General features: G+C 42.0%; 1 protein-coding gene and 1 non-coding gene across 2 annotated transcripts; both read left to right on the forward strand.

The window, feature by feature from the left end:
- The first annotated feature begins 212 nt into the window (after nucleotides 1-212).
- Nucleotides 213-316, forward strand: LOC112804196 (small nucleolar RNA R71). Its single transcript, XR_003202816.1, has one exon. It is a non-coding gene; the product is annotated as a small nucleolar RNA R71 (small nucleolar RNA).
- An 8755-nt stretch (nucleotides 317-9071) lies between these two features.
- LOC112803598 (uncharacterized) lies at nucleotides 9072-9530 on the forward strand. The gene has a single exon (XM_025847081.1). It carries the CDS (start codon nucleotides 9072-9074, stop codon nucleotides 9528-9530), a length of 459 nt encoding a protein of 152 aa, XP_025702866.1.
- Nucleotides 9531-16892: the final 7362 nt, after the last annotated feature.

Consider the following 16892-nt stretch of genomic DNA (forward strand, 5'->3'; position numbering starts at 1 on the left):
TATCAACATGGTTCAGCTCCATGACTCCTTTAGTGTTGTGCCTCTCTGAAGCATAGTAGTACTCATTCTCAGCCACTGTCTCAATCACTTCAATGGCTTCTTCCACAGTCTTTTTCCTGTTCAATGAACCTCCTGATGAATGGTCTACAGCCTTCCTTGATTCATAAGAAAGTCCATCATAGAAAATATGCAATTGCACCCAGTCTCGGAACATGTCTGGTGGGCATTTCCTTGTCAATTCTTTGAACCTCTCCCATGCCTCGTAGAGGGTCTCACCATCCTGTTGTCTAAAAGTCTGAACCTCAGATCGAAGCCTATTGACCTTTTTGGAGGGTAGAAACGTGCCAGAAACTTGCTTTCCACCTCATCCCAGGTTGTTAGGCTCCCCCTTGGGAATGATTCCAGCCACTTAGCTGCCTTGTCCCTAAGTGAAAATGGGAACAAGAGCAGTTTGTAGGCATCTTCCTGGACTCCATTGGACTTCACAGTATCGCAAATTCTCAGGAATTTTGTGAGATGTTGGTTTGGGTCTTCATTAGCACTCCCACCAAATGAACAATGATCCTCCACCAGTGATATTAGCTGTGGTTTGAGTTCAAAATTGTTGACCTGAATGGGTGGTTTCTGAATGCTGCTACCACAATTCCCAGAGGTTGGGTTTATGTATGAACCAAGAACCCTCCTCTCAGGAATGGCATTGTTTCCATCAGCCCTCTCATGGTTGTGAACCTCTCTATCCATGTTGAGATCTAGAGCTTCCTCAAAATTGTCCTCAGATTCTCCTTCAGATTCTTCTTCCCTCAGTACTCTCTTCCCTCTTGCTTCCCTTCTAAGTCTATGAAGGGTCCTCTCTGGTTCGGTATATGGAGGAGTTGATGTCTCTCCTCTCCTACCTGTCATACAAGAACACACCACAAGCAACAAACAAGTTGAATACTCTTGGTTAATGGAAGAGTATGGTTAGAGCAGTTGAGGAATTAATTCAAATAGTTAGTGGGTCAGTGAGTTAGTTGCTTGAAATGAAAGGCATAAGAAAGAAAAAGCAAATAACAGAGTGCAGAAATTAAATTCAACAAGTAACTTGGACTAAATTAACAAAACAAGAAAAATGCTCAATCTAGTTAACTTCCAATTTGAGAATTGTCAATCGAAAACCAATCCCCGGCAACGGCGCCATAAACTTGATCTAGCCATAAACTTGATAGCTACGATTTAGGAAATTGCACAATTGGCAAAATTCCTTCCGGCAAGTGCACCGGTTATCGTCAAGTAAAAACTCACAATAGAGTGAGGTCGAATCCCACAAGGATTGGTTGAATGAGCAATTCAGATTAGAAGTTTGTTCTAGTTGAGCGGAATCAAGATTTAGATGAGAATTGTGGAATCTTAAATTGCATGAATTAAAGAGCGAGAAGTTAAATTGCTGAAATTAAAAGGGATGGGGGTGATTGCATGAATTTAATGGCAGAATGTAAAGAGAAAGTGTAGATCAGAAATGGGGAGTTCATTGGGTGTTAGGAGATATTGAGATCTCCGAATCAAAACATTTTTATCTCTTCCTCAACCAATGCATTCATTGAATTTTGCTTGGCAATCTTATATGATTGGATCCCAATCCCTTGGCTCACCAATTCTCTCTAAAAACAAACAAATTCCCAATCCCTTGGTTTAAATGTTCATAAGAAGAGATGATGCTCGATCACTGATTATACCACACAGTTTCATGAACCACAATTTGGTAGGATTACATGTCACAATATCCATCCAAACCCCAATCCAATTCACTGTGAGAAAGCTTCTCTAGCATGAATCCTCCATTCCTTTCCCAAGGTTCCGAAGGATTCCAATTATGGATAGTTTCTTTCCCAAGACAACTAACCAATGGAATTAGATCGAGAAGCTTTCTAAAAAAATTCAAGAGAAAAGATTGAAGAAGAAGGTAAAAACTATTATTGATTCATTGAATTACAATAGAGCTCCCTAACCCAATGAAAGGGGTTTAGTGATTCATAGCTCAGAATTCAATTACAGAAAAATTGATGAAAAATTCTCAAGTGTCCAAAAGTGCTAACTAACTTCAATTCTATCCTATTTATACACTTTCTAAATTGAGCTTCTGTTGTGTTTCTTGGGCTTTGAGGCCTTTCCTTGATTTCCTTTTGCTTTGGGTTTATGGTCCATAATCCTGATGAGGCTGTGATCCAATTCTGTAACATACATTGAGCAAACTTAGTGATAAACAAGTAATGACACAAGACTCAACAATTTGAAGTTCCAGACTCATCAATTCTTCATGCCCAATCCCATAAACCATGATATTCAATTGGGTTTCATACCATAATACGTTTAAGTTAATGTTTGTGCTCAATGCTAACTTAAACTTCAATATATTTGGCCCAGAAACCCTTTCAAAGAGTGGCGTTTAAGTTGAAGTTTAAGTTTCAGTTTAAGGTTAAACTGAAACTTAAACGTGGAATTGGAAGAAAGCAACCCAGGAGGGTAATTAATCGAACACGTTTAAGCTTCAGTTTAAGGTTAAACTGAAGCTTAAACCTGGAAATGAAGATTGCAACCCTGGAGGCAATTCTGGTCGAACACGTTTAAGCTCCAGTTTAAGGTTAAACTGGAGCTTAAACGTGGAAATGAGAAGGCAACCCTGGAGGAGCAAAAACGCCGAACACGTTTAAGCTCCAGTTTAACCTTAAACTGGAGCTTAAACGTGGGAATGAAGAAGGTAGCCCAGTAGTGTGAATGTCGAACACGTTTAAGCTCCAGTTTGAGGTCAAACTGGAGCTTAAACGTGGAAATGGCTTCCTGGTGCATAATGTGGTTCGAACACATTTAACCTCCAGTTTAAGGTTAAATTGGAGGTTAAACGTGGAAATGCTCCCTTGGTGCCATTCTCATTCTGGCGTTTAACCTTCAGTTTAAGGTTAAACTGGAGGTTAAACGCCAGTTTCCTCTTTTCTCAGCTTTCATGATTCTGCCGTTTAACCTTCTGTTTAACCTTAAACTGAAGGTTAAACGCCACTTTCAGCTTTGGTGCATTTCTTATTCTGGCGTTTAACTTCCAGTTTAAGGTTAAACTGGAGGTTAAACGCCACTTTCAGCATTATATGGCTTGGTAGTTTAAGTTCCAGTTTAAGCTTAAACTGGAACTTAAACTCCACATGTGATTTTCAAGCTTCCTTTATTGATTTCGTTGCTTCCTTGCCTAGCCTCTTCTTCCCTGAAATCATCCACACAATTGCATCAAAGTCTTGCAAAATTTCATGAGAAATCTTCCATTCATAGCATTCAAGTAATATAACTAAAAACTCATGGAATTTGCATCAAAATTACACTGTTTGGATGATTCATTACTTTGTTGTTCATTTAACCATTCTTGGTTACTTTAAGCTCAAGAAAATGCATAAAACAACCAAAACTAACAGAATAATGCTAGTGAAACTAGCCCCAGATGCCTTGGCATCATTAAGTTAGCTTTTGTTTACTTGCCTGCTTGTGTTTTGCTTTTTATAGTTGCATGCTTTCATTGTCTCCATCTTAGTGAAGATATCAACTTACACTTTTTGTTTGTCTAGTCCTAGGTGGATAGTCATAGTTAGAATACACATACTCATTGGTTCATTGCCTTTGTTGAATATAACTGTGGTTATTTTTCCTATTCATCATGAATCGAGTCTGTGATCATGTTGTAGTAGCATCCAACATAAGCTCACCAAGTATTGACAATCCCATTTCTTGCAACAAGGACCGTTGCGAGGGCCCTATGAACTTAATGTCCATCAACCTTTCATACCTAGTGAGCACATCTGCCTCATAATTTTGTTCGTCTATATGTTCATACCCCATATCCTCAATATGATACACAACCATTTTACCCCAAGCCTTTACCTTCCTCTACCAAATTCTCTCCAACCACCCACTACTACCACACTTGGACATCCTAGCTTTTATCACCACCCATCCCATTAACTTCCCTTACGGTGAGCCAACCTTTCAAGCCTCATCAAGAGCAGAGGAATTTCAAAAGCAAGAGAATACATGGTAACTCTTGCTGGACTTCACGACTAGCACTGTTGCTCCACCCTAGTAGCTTGCTCCTCAACTCTACACCACTTCATTCTACATTGATCTTGTCAGAATGAGTCGTTGATAGTCACTCTCAAACCTTCTCGAGGAGGAATCTATTGAAGAAAGTGAAAGCTTTGTGAAGATGGAGAAGATAAGAGACTTGATGAAGGTTGTAACCAAGAGCCTCAAGAAGTTTGAGTAATGAAGGGAGTTCACAAGAAGGAGACCTAGAGGCGAAGAAGATGAAAGTGCTCCACAAGTTCCTCAAGTAAGAGGATAGTTACCCACCAAGAAGCAAGGGAAGACTTGAAACCACTACCACCCATGTCAAGTATGCGTTCCTTGATGAGGAACATAGATTTTCGGTGATAGTGCGACCGACTCTCCGATCAAGAGGAGCAACAACTCCTTAAGGTTATCTGGAAGTATAAGAGTCATTGGATGAGCCTAAGTGACATTGTGGATAGACCTAAAGTCTGCTCTGTAGGATTTCTGGAAGGCACCAAGCGGTCTGACACCTCAAAGACATAATCCCTACTTACCTATTTCAGACAGTGAATGGGTAAGTCGGTCAAGTAGTGCAAAGAAGTCAGAGTAACAATGGTGAAGATGGAGAGTGGAGAACTTGTAGCACCCGAGTTCAGAATACTTGCGATGTGAATTGATTACCGTCGGCTAAATCAAGCAACACGGAAGACCATTACAGTTACCGTTCATTGACCAAATGTTGGATCGTTGGTAGGTAAATCCATTACTGCTTTTTAGATGGATACGCAGGTACTCAATTCCTATAGCTCCTGAGGATCAAAAGAAAACTACTTTCACTTGTCCTTTGGAACGTTCGCATATAAGAGAATGTCATTTGGCTTGTGCAATGCACCAGCAATGTTCCAAAGGTGCATGACAATGTTTCTCAAATCTTTTGGAGGATTGCATGGAAGTCTTCATGGATGATTTCAGTGTGTATGGTAGCTCCTTTGATGCTTATTTAGAAAACTTAGCTCGGGTATTAGAGGCGGTACTAGTATTGTGTCATATTGTCTCTAAGGATGGTATCTCCGTCGACCCAGCTAAGATCGATGTCATTTCCAATTTACCTTACCCTCTTCGGTGAGGGAGATCTGTTCTTTCTTGGTCATGCAGGCTTTTATCGTCGGTTCATTAAGAATTTTAGCAAGGTCGCCTTACCTCTCTCCCGCCTACTGCAAAAGGACATGGAATTTTGTTTTGATGAGGATTGCAAAAAGACTTTGACAAGTTGAAGGAAGAGCTAACCACGGCCCCTATTGTGCGAGGTCCAAATTGGAATCGACCCTTTGAGATCATGTATGACACCTTGAATCACGCCGTAGGAGCCGCGCTAGCACAGCGCGATGGTAACGTCCCTTACATTATAGCATATGCGTCCAAAACTTTGGATTCGGCTCAGTCGAATTACACCATCACTGAAAAGGAGCTCTTGGCTATTGTTTTTGCTCTAGATAAGTTTCAACCTTATTTGCTAGGCTCCAAAGTGGTGGTGTATTCAGACCATACCGCTTTGAAGTATTTGCTAAAAAAGAAGGAGTCAAAGCCTAGGCTCATTAGATGGATATTACTCTTGCAAGAATTTGACTTAGAGATCAAAGATAGAAGTGGGTCCCAAAATTTAGTAGCAGACCATTTGAGTCAGCTTGAACATTTAACTCCAGATCCCACTTTTATCAATGACTCATTTCTGTTAGATGCCTTGCAAGCAGTATCTCAAAGCACCCATTGGTTTGCCCCGATAGCTAATTATTTGGTCACTCGCGTTTTTCCCCCATAATTTTTAAAGCATCAAAAAGACAAGTTGAGAAGTGATACTAAATACTATCTTTGGGATGATCCATATATGTAGAGGTGTGTGCCAGAATCTGAATTCCAGTCTATCCTTCAATCTTGCCACTCCTCAGAGAGTGGGGGTCATTTTGGCTCGCAACGAACAGCGAGGAAGGTTTTAGACTATGGATTATGGTGGCCCACTGATGCATGAAAACTTGTCTCTCAACAAATCTTACTTCAACAAGTATACCAAATTGTCGTCAAGTAATAACTTACAAAAGAGTGAAGTCGAATCCCACAGAGATTAACGGATTAAGCAATCAATGGTTAATTGATTATTCTAGTTAGACGAATCATATTGGAGTGATAAGTAACAAGGAAATGTAAATGGCATAAAAGTAAAGAAAGCAATAAAGTACAGAAAAGTAAAATGGCAAGAAAAGTAAATGTAAGAACTAAAAATAAAATGAACATTGGGATCAAGAGATATTGCAATCCTCCAGATCAAGTTCATTCTCATCTCTTCCTCAATCAATGCATTCATTGATCTCCTTGGCAATCTTAAGTGATTGGATCCCAATTCCTTGGCAATCCAATCCCTCTAAGCTTGAACAATTTCCCAATTCCTTGATTTAATTGCTCATGGGAAGAGATGAAGTTTGGTCACTGATTATACCACACACATTCATAGATCAAAGTATTGGTAGGATTAAATGTCACAGTATCCATCCAACCCCCAACCTAATCCAATGTGAAAGAGCATTTGTAGCATGATTTCCTCATTCCTCTTCCAAGGTTCTGAGGAAATCCAAGTATGAACAATTTCTCTTCCAAGACAATTACCCAATTGGATAAAGATCGAAAGCTCTCTAGTAAAATCAAGAGAAAAGAAAGAAGAAGAAGAATAAGAACTACAATTGATCCATTGAATCACAATAAAGCTCTCTAACCCAATGAAAGAGTTAGTTGATCATTGCTCTACCAAAATAGAAAAGAAGAAAGTCCAGAAAAGTAAAGATGAAGATTAAAACTAACATTGAAACTTCCAAATTCATAAATGAAAAGTACAAAGAAAAGAAAGAGAAGGAGAAATCTGTAAGGGGAGGGAGTCCGAAGACCCCACTTCAATCCCCAATTTCCCAGCCCAATCCAGTCTTCTGTCTAACCCCCCTCTAGTAAAAACTAAGGCCTTTATATGGGCTCTCCTAAATTAAAAAAGAAATTAAAAGCAAATTACAATTAAATGAAAAGTCCTACTCTTGATGCTTCTTGTGGCCTTTGATTGGTTGACACTTGTGGGCTTGCTTCCTTGAGGTTGGGTGGTCCTTGAAAGAGAAGTGATCAAATTGAGGCCCAGGGTGACTTGCGTTAATGCTTCTGTTAGCCACACTAACGCTACAAGTGTGGCATTAGTGATAAAGTTATTGTGGCTAACGTTGCACTTGCTGCCCAGTTGGTGTTTTTGGGGCTGAAAAGATGCCTCTTGTTTGGGCTCCAATTTCATGCCCACTATAGACTATTATATATCTTTGGAAAGCTCTGAATGTTAGCTTTCTAACGCAACTAGAATCACCTCAATTGGGTATTTTTAACTCAAGTTATGCTTCTTTGAAGTAGACATGGTCACTGGCATAGTCGCTAGCGTTAATGAAAAATGTGAGTCACGATAACGCTAGCGACTAGCGTTAATGGAAAACGTGAGTCACCATAATGCTAGCGATCAGGGGCTCAAACTTAATGTCCACCCCATACTATTAAATATTTTTGTAAAGCTCGGGATGTCTACTTTCCAACGCTTTTGGAAGCGCATCATTTGGAGCTCTGCAGCTCGAGTTATACTTCTTGGAAGGTGAAGAGGTCAGTTGGCCTTACTACAGGTTGATACCATGTTCATCTTTGCACTTTCGGGGCAGGTTGTCTCCCTCAAATTTAGTGTCAACCATGTAGTGCCATATATGCATGGAAAGATCTGGAATCCTAATTTCCAATGCCACTAGAATCACCTCATTTGGAGCTTTGGGGGTCAAGTTATGCATGTTTGAAGAAGGCATGGTCAGGCTGCCAAGTGGGACTTTTGCCCACGTTAACTACCACGTTAATGTAGTTAACGTGGAAGTTAACGTGGGTCTTTTTACTTCGTAAACGTTAGTGGAGATCACCTTTTCCACTAACGTTGGCATCTTCGTTTCCTTCCACATTAACTACCACGTTAATGTAGTTAACGTGGATGTTAACGTGGGTCTTCTTGCTTCGAAAACGTTAGTGGCACTCACTTTTTCCACTAACGTTGGCTTATACCCCTTTTGCAAGCGTTACTGGGACTCACCTTTCCCAATAACGTTGCTCTGTGCCTTTTGTCCCTACATTAGAGTTCACGTTAGTGTAGCTAACGTGACTCTTAACGTGGGTCTCTTTGCTTCACAAACGTTAGTGGCGTTCACCTTTTCCACTAACGTTCAATGCTCTCCTTCTTCAAAGTTAATGCCACTAACTTTTCTCACTAACGTTGGGGCTTCTTTTCTTCAACGTTAACGACCACGTTAGTGGCACTAACGTAGCCACTAACATGGCTCTTCTCTTCTTCTTATTACCTGAAATCAATCAAACAAAAGTGCATCAAAGTCTTGCTCTTAATCATGTGATCATGCATCATCCAATTTATCATTCAATTCATGCATAATTCTCATGAAATCATTCAAAATTCACAATGTTTGCTTGAATCATGGTATGATTGCATTTTCAACTAAATACTTGCTTATTTCCTAAGAAAATGCATGAAACCAACCTAAAGCATACAAAAAATGGCTAGTAAAACTAGCCAAGATGCCCTGGCATCACCCACTTTATTTAGGGATGCCAATCAATTTTGCAAATCCTGTCATCAATGCCAGATATCCGGAAATACCTCACAGAGGGATGAAATGCCCCAACAACCAATGATTTTTTGTGAGAGTTTTTATGTTTGGGGCATGAATTTCATGGGGCGGTTTCCAAATTCCAATAGGTTTGTGTACATATTATTAGCTGTGGATTACGTCTGCAAATGGGTGAAAGCAATTCCTACCCGATGTGACAATGCTAATACTGTTGCTTCATTTTTGAAAAATAACATCATTTGTAGATTTGGGTCACCGCGAGCAATCGTGAGCGACCAAGGAACCCATTTTTGCAACAGGAAAATCAAAGCATTGATGAAGAAGTATGGGGTTGTTCATAAGGTTTCCATAGCCTATCACTCCCAAACCAACGGGCAAGCGGAAGTATCTAACATGGAGATAAAGAGAATTCTAGAGAAAGTGGTTATCCCACAAAGGAAGGATTGGAGTTCTAGATTGGGAGATGCATTATGGGCTTATAGGACCTCTTACAAGAGGCCTATCGGAATGAGCCCATTTTGCATTATTTTTGGGAAACCTTGCCATCTTCCGGTTGAGATCCAACATAGAGCCTATTGGACAGTGAAGAATTGCAATCTAGATTTAAAGGGGGAGGGAATGGAACGTAAGCTCCAACTGGACGAATTAGAATGCCTTAGATTGGAAGCATATGAGAATGCTCAATTCTACAAGGAAAAAGCTAAGGCATTCCATGACCAAAATATTAGGAGGAAGAACTTCAAGATAGGTGATGAAGTACCTGTGTACAATTAAAGGTTGCGCTTTATGCCTGGTCAATTGAGATCTAGATGCGATGGACTGTTTAGAGTGGTAGATGTCAAGCCTTATGGGGTGGTGGAGGTAATACAACCTACAAATGTCATAGAGTGAAGCTTTATCATGCTCAACCCAAGAATGCCAAGGAGTTGGAGATTTTTTTCCTCGGGGAAGTTCCTAAGTGACCAATGAAGCCATGCAAGTCCAACTTAGGACTCTAAACCAAAGTGCTTGGTGGGAGACACCCCACCATGGTGACATTTTTCTAACTCTATCTCTTGTTTATAGCTTTTTGAATTACTTGTTTTCTTGTGATATAATGATTAGTGTTGGTTGGGTTTAATAACTTTGAGTTAAAGAGGTTAGAATTCCTTGTGGACTGTGATTGTACACTTGTTTGAATGATTTGTGGTTGGTATATTGATTTGCCAAGGTTAGGAACCTTAGTTTTATGGAGAAAAGAATTTTCTGAAACAGGGCATTTGTGCGTCCACACCACCCTGTACGTGCGCACAAAGCTGTGTTTTTTGCCATCTGTGTGGGCGCACAAGCCCGTGTGTCCGCACACGCTTTGACAAGCCCTCTGGTGGCAGCACCAGCACAGCCTGTGCGTATGCACTGCCCTTTTTCTCTACTCTGTGCGTGCGCACAGCTGCATGCGTACACACACGTTCCCTTTCATGCCTTGTTTGTGCGGTGGCACAGACGTGTGCATCCGCACACTGCTTGTAAGCTCCTCTGGTGGGAGCGAGGGAACGGCTTGTGCGAGCGCACACCTTCCCCTTTCTTATCGTCTGTGCGTGCGCACGGACCTGTGTGCACACGCACATATGCTTTTGTCCACAAGTTAAAAAAAAACAGAGAGAGAAAGAGTCCTTCTGTCATTCGCACCCTTTGGTGCGCTTGCACGCCCTTTTGTAACCTTTCTGGTTACAGCGATCGCACGCTGTGTGCGTTCACTCCCTCTCTGAGTTGTCGCTACTGTGCGTCCGCATAGGTCGCAAACTGGGCGTTAATAGACTGAGCTGCCCTGTTGATAGGCAACATTCTTTTCTTTTCCTTTCTTCTTCTTGCTCTCTCTCTCCCTCTCTCTTATTTCTCTTCTCTCTTCTTTCCCTCTTCTCTTTTCTTCTTTTCTCTCTATTCACTATCGGTGAGTTTTCTCTTTCGGCCAAGCCAACGGCTGTGATTTCGCAGTGGCTATAAGAAGTGCCATTGTTCCTGTTCATACCCTGGGTCGAGCTGTCCGACCCGGGATGTTCTACAGACAAAGCGACCGACCTCTTTAGGTTAGGACAACCCGACCTCTTCTCAAAGAGGTCGGCCAAGTCATAGGAAAGCCTAAACAATGGGCCCAAATAGAGGAACACGTCCCAAATCCAAGGGCAGCCCAAGCCCGTAGAGATAAAGGAAATTTCCTTGAAGATAAGAGGACCCCAGTCAAAGATAAGATAAAGATAAGATAAGATAAGATAACTAACTTATCTCATCGAAACAGGTCACTCTACACCAATATAAATACACTGGAGCACCCAGGTATAACTCATACTCTGATTCTACTCAATACCTGCTTAATACCCTTGCTAACTTAAGCATCGGAGTCCCTTACAGGTACCCCCCACCCTTCGGGGACGAAGGATCAGCATCATCACCAAGTCCAACGAGTCGGACACAGCGACTCTGATCACCATCATCAAGATCGGACTCCACAGCTCCAACCAGCCTAGAAGATCTCGTCTGAGATCGACCTCTAGTTTCAGGTAACCCTTGAAACGTTGGCACCGTTGCCGGGGAACCTGTAAGTCATCCCAGTACCATGGCAGACAACCATGACAACAACCACGACTCAGATCTAGAGGATAGAATGCCGCACAAAAACGTGGACACTACACTAAAAGATACTCCCCAAATCAACAAAAAGAACTCCCCAGACGAGGGAGCCCGGGATGCGTTTCAAGATCGGTTAAAACAACTTGAAGAAAAAGCTCTACGTCAACGAGAAGCTGAGAAGGACCTGCAAAGAGAAATAAGACGACGCCGGGAATTGGAGAACAAACTTCTAAAACCTGAAGCCGATGTCAAAACTAAAGCCAACCAATCCGTTCCCAAAGATAACGTATGAAAGGAGCAAGATCCATTCACCAAGGAGATCATGAAGATAAAAATCCCAAAAGACTTTAAACTCCCAGACATGACCTTGTTTGACGGCACTACGGATCCCAGCCATCATCTCAGCAACTTCAGAAGCAGAATGTATCTCACCGACGCCTCAGATGCAGTTCGTTGCAAAGCCTTTCCAACCACTTTAACAAAAACAGCAATTAGATGGTTCGACAACCTCCCTCCTAGATCCATCTCGAGTTTCGACGACATGGCCAAGAATTTCCTGGCCAGATTCTCCATCCAAAAGGACAAAGCTAAACATGCACCGAGCTTACTGGGAATCAGACAAGGAGAAAGGGAAACACTGCGCAGCTACATGGAGAGATTCAACAAGACATCATGGATATACTAAACCTGCGAACAGAAGCCGCCATCATGGGCCTCATTAATGGCCTGCAAGAAGGGCCTTTTAGTCAATCTATATCAAAGAAGTACCCCACGTCTCTAAACGAGGTGCATGAACAAGCGGAAAAGTACATCAACATGGAAGAAAACTCCCGATTAGGAGAGAACTCAAAGGCCGGGTTCACCTCTCGGGATAAAGACAAAGATTCCAGAAAGAAGGAAGATCGGCATGGAGAGAAAATAAAAAAATACCACAATTACACCCCTCTTCGGGTGTCTCTTGTGGATGTCTACAGAGAGGTTTGCAACACAGAAAAAATACCACCAGCTCGACCACTCAAAGGCAAAAAAGTGGAGGAAACTGGCTGAATATTTTGAATACCATCGGATCCGCGGGCATTCCACCAATGAGTGTTTTGAAGACGCATCCCGGCAATCACTTTTACCAAGGAAGACGCATCCAGCATCGCGACAGGGCATGACAATCCCATGGTCATCACTATTATACTGGCAAACACAAATATTCATCGCACACTGATAGACCAAGGGAGCTCTTCCGATATCTTATTCAAAACCACCTTCGACAAGCTCGGCTTGGAAGAAAAAGAACTCAGAGCATATCCGGACAGCCTGTTTAGGTTAGGTGATACCCCGGTTTAACCAATGGGATACATCCTGCTCCACACAACTTTTGGAAAGGGAAGTCAGTCAAGAACACTTATAATAGATTACAGTGTCGTTGACGTAAGCTCAGCCTACAATGCCCTAATAGGTCGGGCAACGTTAAATCAACTTAGCGCAATAGTCTCAACTCCGCATCTATGCATGAATTTGACCTTCAATACGAAGCTCGGACGGCCATCAAATCCCAATATCTGGCCGACTTCATTGTGGAATTCATGAACACACCGGAAATCCCCACAAAATGGAATCTATACGTGAATGGCTCCTCAAATAAAATGGGAAGTGGCGCAGGCGTAATAATTGAAAGCTACCAGGGGACCCAGATCGAACTCTCCCTCAAATTTGGGTTCCCTGCCTCAAACAATCAAGCAGAATATGAGGCACTACTAGCTGGTTTGAAGCTGGCTAGGGAGGTTGGAGCTAAAAAACTTATCATTTTCAGCGACTCACAGGTAGTCCCTTCAGAAATAACAGGTAGCTACCAAGCCAAAGATCCCACTATGAAAAAATATATGGACAAAACCAGGGAAGAGCTCGGACAACTCGAAGAGTATGAGATTCGACACATACCCCGAGAATAGAATGCCCGGGCCGATACACTCTCAAAACTAGCCAGTACCAAACCAGGAGGCAACAATAGAAGCCTTATATTTCCAAGAAATTCTACAAAATCCATCAATCTCAGAAGAAGAAAAGGTCCTAGCCATAACAGGTCGCGATCAGGGATGGATGACTCCCATAATTAATTACCTCACAGCAGAAGCCCTCCCTACAGACGAGAAAGAGGCAAAGAAGTTAAAACGGGAAGCACAATACTACACCATCATAAATAATACTTTATACAAAAAAGGGATTTCAACACCATTGCTAAAATGCGTGCCGACTTCCAACACTAAGGATATTCTAGAAGAAGTACACAGTGGCATTTGTGGCAATCACCTCGGAGCGCAAGCACTCGCCAAAAAAGTACTTCTTGCAGGATTCTATTGGCCAACTCTCCAAAAACAAGCCACAGAATTCGTAAGGACATGTTCGCCATGTCAAAAGCATGCCAATTTCCACACCGCTCTGCCAGAGGAACTCATCAGCGTAACCTTACCTTGGCCATTTGCAAAATGGGGACTCGATCTCCTCGGACCTTTTCCTCAAGGATCAGGACAAGTCAAATTCTTCGTAATAGGAATAGACTACTTCACAAAATGGATTGAGGCAGAACCCCTAGCCAATGCCACAACTCAAAGAAGTCAGAAATTCCTATATAGAAACATCGTCACAAGGTTTGGAGTTCCATACTCCATCCATACAGACAATGGTACCCAGTTCACAGACGCAGGCTTCATAAAACTAGCGGCAGACCTGAATATAAAACAACAATTCACCTCTGTTGAGCACCCACAAGCCAATGGGCAAGCTGAAGCTGCTAACAAAGTTATATTAGCAGCGATAAAATAGAGATTACAGGATTCAAAGGGAGCCTGGGCTGAAGAGCTCCCACAAGTCATATGGGCATATCGAACGACTCCACATTCCACGACAAAAGAGTCACCTTTCCTATTAGCCTACGGAATGGAGGCAATGATCCCAGTGGAGGTCAAAGAAGGATCACCCAGAGTAATCCACTTTAGCAAAAAAGCCAATTCCCAACTTCAAAGGGAAGAGCTCGACTTACTTCCAGAAATCTGAGAAAAAGCTCGGATAAGGGAAGAGGCGCTGAAACGACGAATGGTCTCTAGATACAACTGAAAAGTAATATAGCGGGCCTTTGCTGAAAACGACCTCATCCTAATCCAAAATGATATAGGAACAACTCGACCTGGAGAAGGAAAGCTGGTAGCAAACTGGAAAGGACCCTTCCGAGTCATAGAAGTACTGGGAAAGGGTTACTACAGGCTTTCCGAACTCGACGGGCGAGAGCTTCCTAGATCATGGCACGCCTGCAACCTAAGAAGGTACTATAGTTAGAGATGATAAAAGATCTTGGAGAAGGCACACTCTTTTTCCTGAAAAAGGTTTTTAATGAGGTGCCCCGCCAAGACCTACAAATCACCCGATTTAGGAAATGAACTCCTCATGCATATTTGTATTTTCTTTTAATAAAATTTTTTTCAGATTCTTTACAAACGTTCAAGTCGTATTATTTTGAAAACATTCATCACCCAATTGTAAAGCTACGATCGACAGAAAGTGAAAACCGAATTCACTGCGCGATCACGATAAAAAGAGGGCTAAAAACCCAAATTCTACAAAATCGGCAAGCTTGAAAACAGAATAATGCAAGAAGTTATAGAAAGTGATCCATAGAAAGGACCTGACGAGGTCCTAATAAAATGGATTGCTATAAAATAACTTAAAGACTGGCTGGCACAAAAAGTCGGACCAGCCACAACAACCCAAGTTATAAGTAAAGCCCTGGAAAGAGGTATGGCCAACCCTATAAAAGAGGATTACTATAACTTCGAAGAGCTCGACATGAGGAAGTCAGACTCCTACAAAAAAGTTACAAAAGATAATCCCTGAAAGAGACTTGAACAAGGTCCAAGAATGAGGATTATCAAGTAACTCGACAGGGCCCGACGTGACAAAGTTGGCCCGGAAAGATAAAAGTTACAAAAGATAAATCCTTGAAAGAGACCTGAACAAGGTCCAAGAAAAAGGATTATCAAGTAACTCGACCAAAGCCCGACATGACAAAGTCGGCCCGGAAATATAAAGTTACAAAAGATAAATCCCCGAAAGAGACCTGAACAAGGTCCAAGAAAGAGGATTATCAAGTAACTCGACCAAAGCCCGACATGACGAAGTCGGCCCAGAAAGATAAAGTTACAAAAGATAAATCCCCAAAAGAGACCTAAACAAGGTCCAAGAAAGAGGATTATCAAGTAACTCGACCAAGGCCCGACATGACGAAGTCGGTCCAAGATACAAAGTTACAAAGGTAATCCCTGAAAGAGACCCGAACAAAGTCCCAGAAAGAGGATTACCGAGTAATTTGACAGGAACCGACACGATAAAGCTACCCTTGGAAGAGACCTTAAGCAAGGTCCAAAAAGGAGGGCTACAAACAAACAAAAACCAAGTTCGGCAATATCAGTATTACGATAAACGACAGTTTAAGATTGATGAGAGCAGCGTTAGGCCAAAAGATCAAGTTAATCATGTCAGATAGAAACTTACGAAGGTGCCAAGACGTGTGCAAAGCAGACAGGATATAAAAACTACCAAATTATGATAATAGCAAGCTTCAGAGGCCACCCAAATCAGCCCAGAAAGCTCGAAAGTCACTTTGTTTTTCAAAACAAAGTTGCTAAACAAGTGACAGAAAGAATCAACAATCAACAAAACACCATTTACAAAAAAAGGGTTCAAAGCCCACAGGCCGAGTTATACACAAATTTATCAGGAATAATCAAAGAGAGTCCAAAGGCTTCCCAATAGCAGCATCAACACGAGGTGAAGGAGGACGAGTCTGGAGAGGCACCACATCCACTGTCTTGTCGCCTCGATTCAAGATCTGACAATCAGGATCTGGCTCAACTACGGTCGAGGGGGCTGAAGAAACCGGCATGGCAGAAGCTTTAAGAGGAGGCGCATGAGGAGGTTCAATGTCAGCATCGGGATCATCCGGGACAATCTTGCTGGTGGACGAAATTGTGATTAAAGAGTTTCAGGCACTGTTAGAGAAGCTCACAACTCCGTTCAACTAACCAGCAAGTGTACTGGGTCGTCCAAGTAATAAACCTTACGTGAGTAAGGGTCGATCCCACAGAGATTGTTGGTATGAAGCAAGCTATGGTCACCTTGCAAATCTCAGTTAGGCAGATTAAAATGGTTTGTGGGTTTTCGAAAATAGAAATAAGAAAATAAATAATAAAAGGGATAGAATACTTATGCAGATTCATTGGTGGGAATTTCAGATAAGCGAATGAAGATACTGTATGGCTCAAGGACGCCTGCTCTCCCACTGCTTCAACTCAATCCTTCTTACTCCTTTCCATGGCAAGCTGTGTATAGGGGTTCACCATCAGCGGTGGCTACTTTCAATCCTCTCGGGAAAATGATCCTATGCGGCTGTCACTCGCACGGCTAATCGTCTGGAGGCATCACCCATGGTTGATGGCTACATCCCATCCTCGCAGTGAAAACTATGCTCACGCACTCTGTCACAGC

Source organism: Arachis hypogaea, chromosome 5, assembly GCF_003086295.3.
Source record: "Arachis hypogaea cultivar Tifrunner chromosome 5, arahy.Tifrunner.gnm2.J5K5, whole genome shotgun sequence".
Classification (NCBI taxonomy): domain Eukaryota; kingdom Viridiplantae; phylum Streptophyta; class Magnoliopsida; order Fabales; family Fabaceae; genus Arachis; species Arachis hypogaea.

What these genes read in the sequence shown, in the direction of transcription:
- LOC112803598 (XM_025847081.1), top strand. Translation starts at nt 9,072, where the DNA reads ATGAAGAAGTATGGGGTTGTTCATAAGGTTTCCATAGCCTATCACTCC.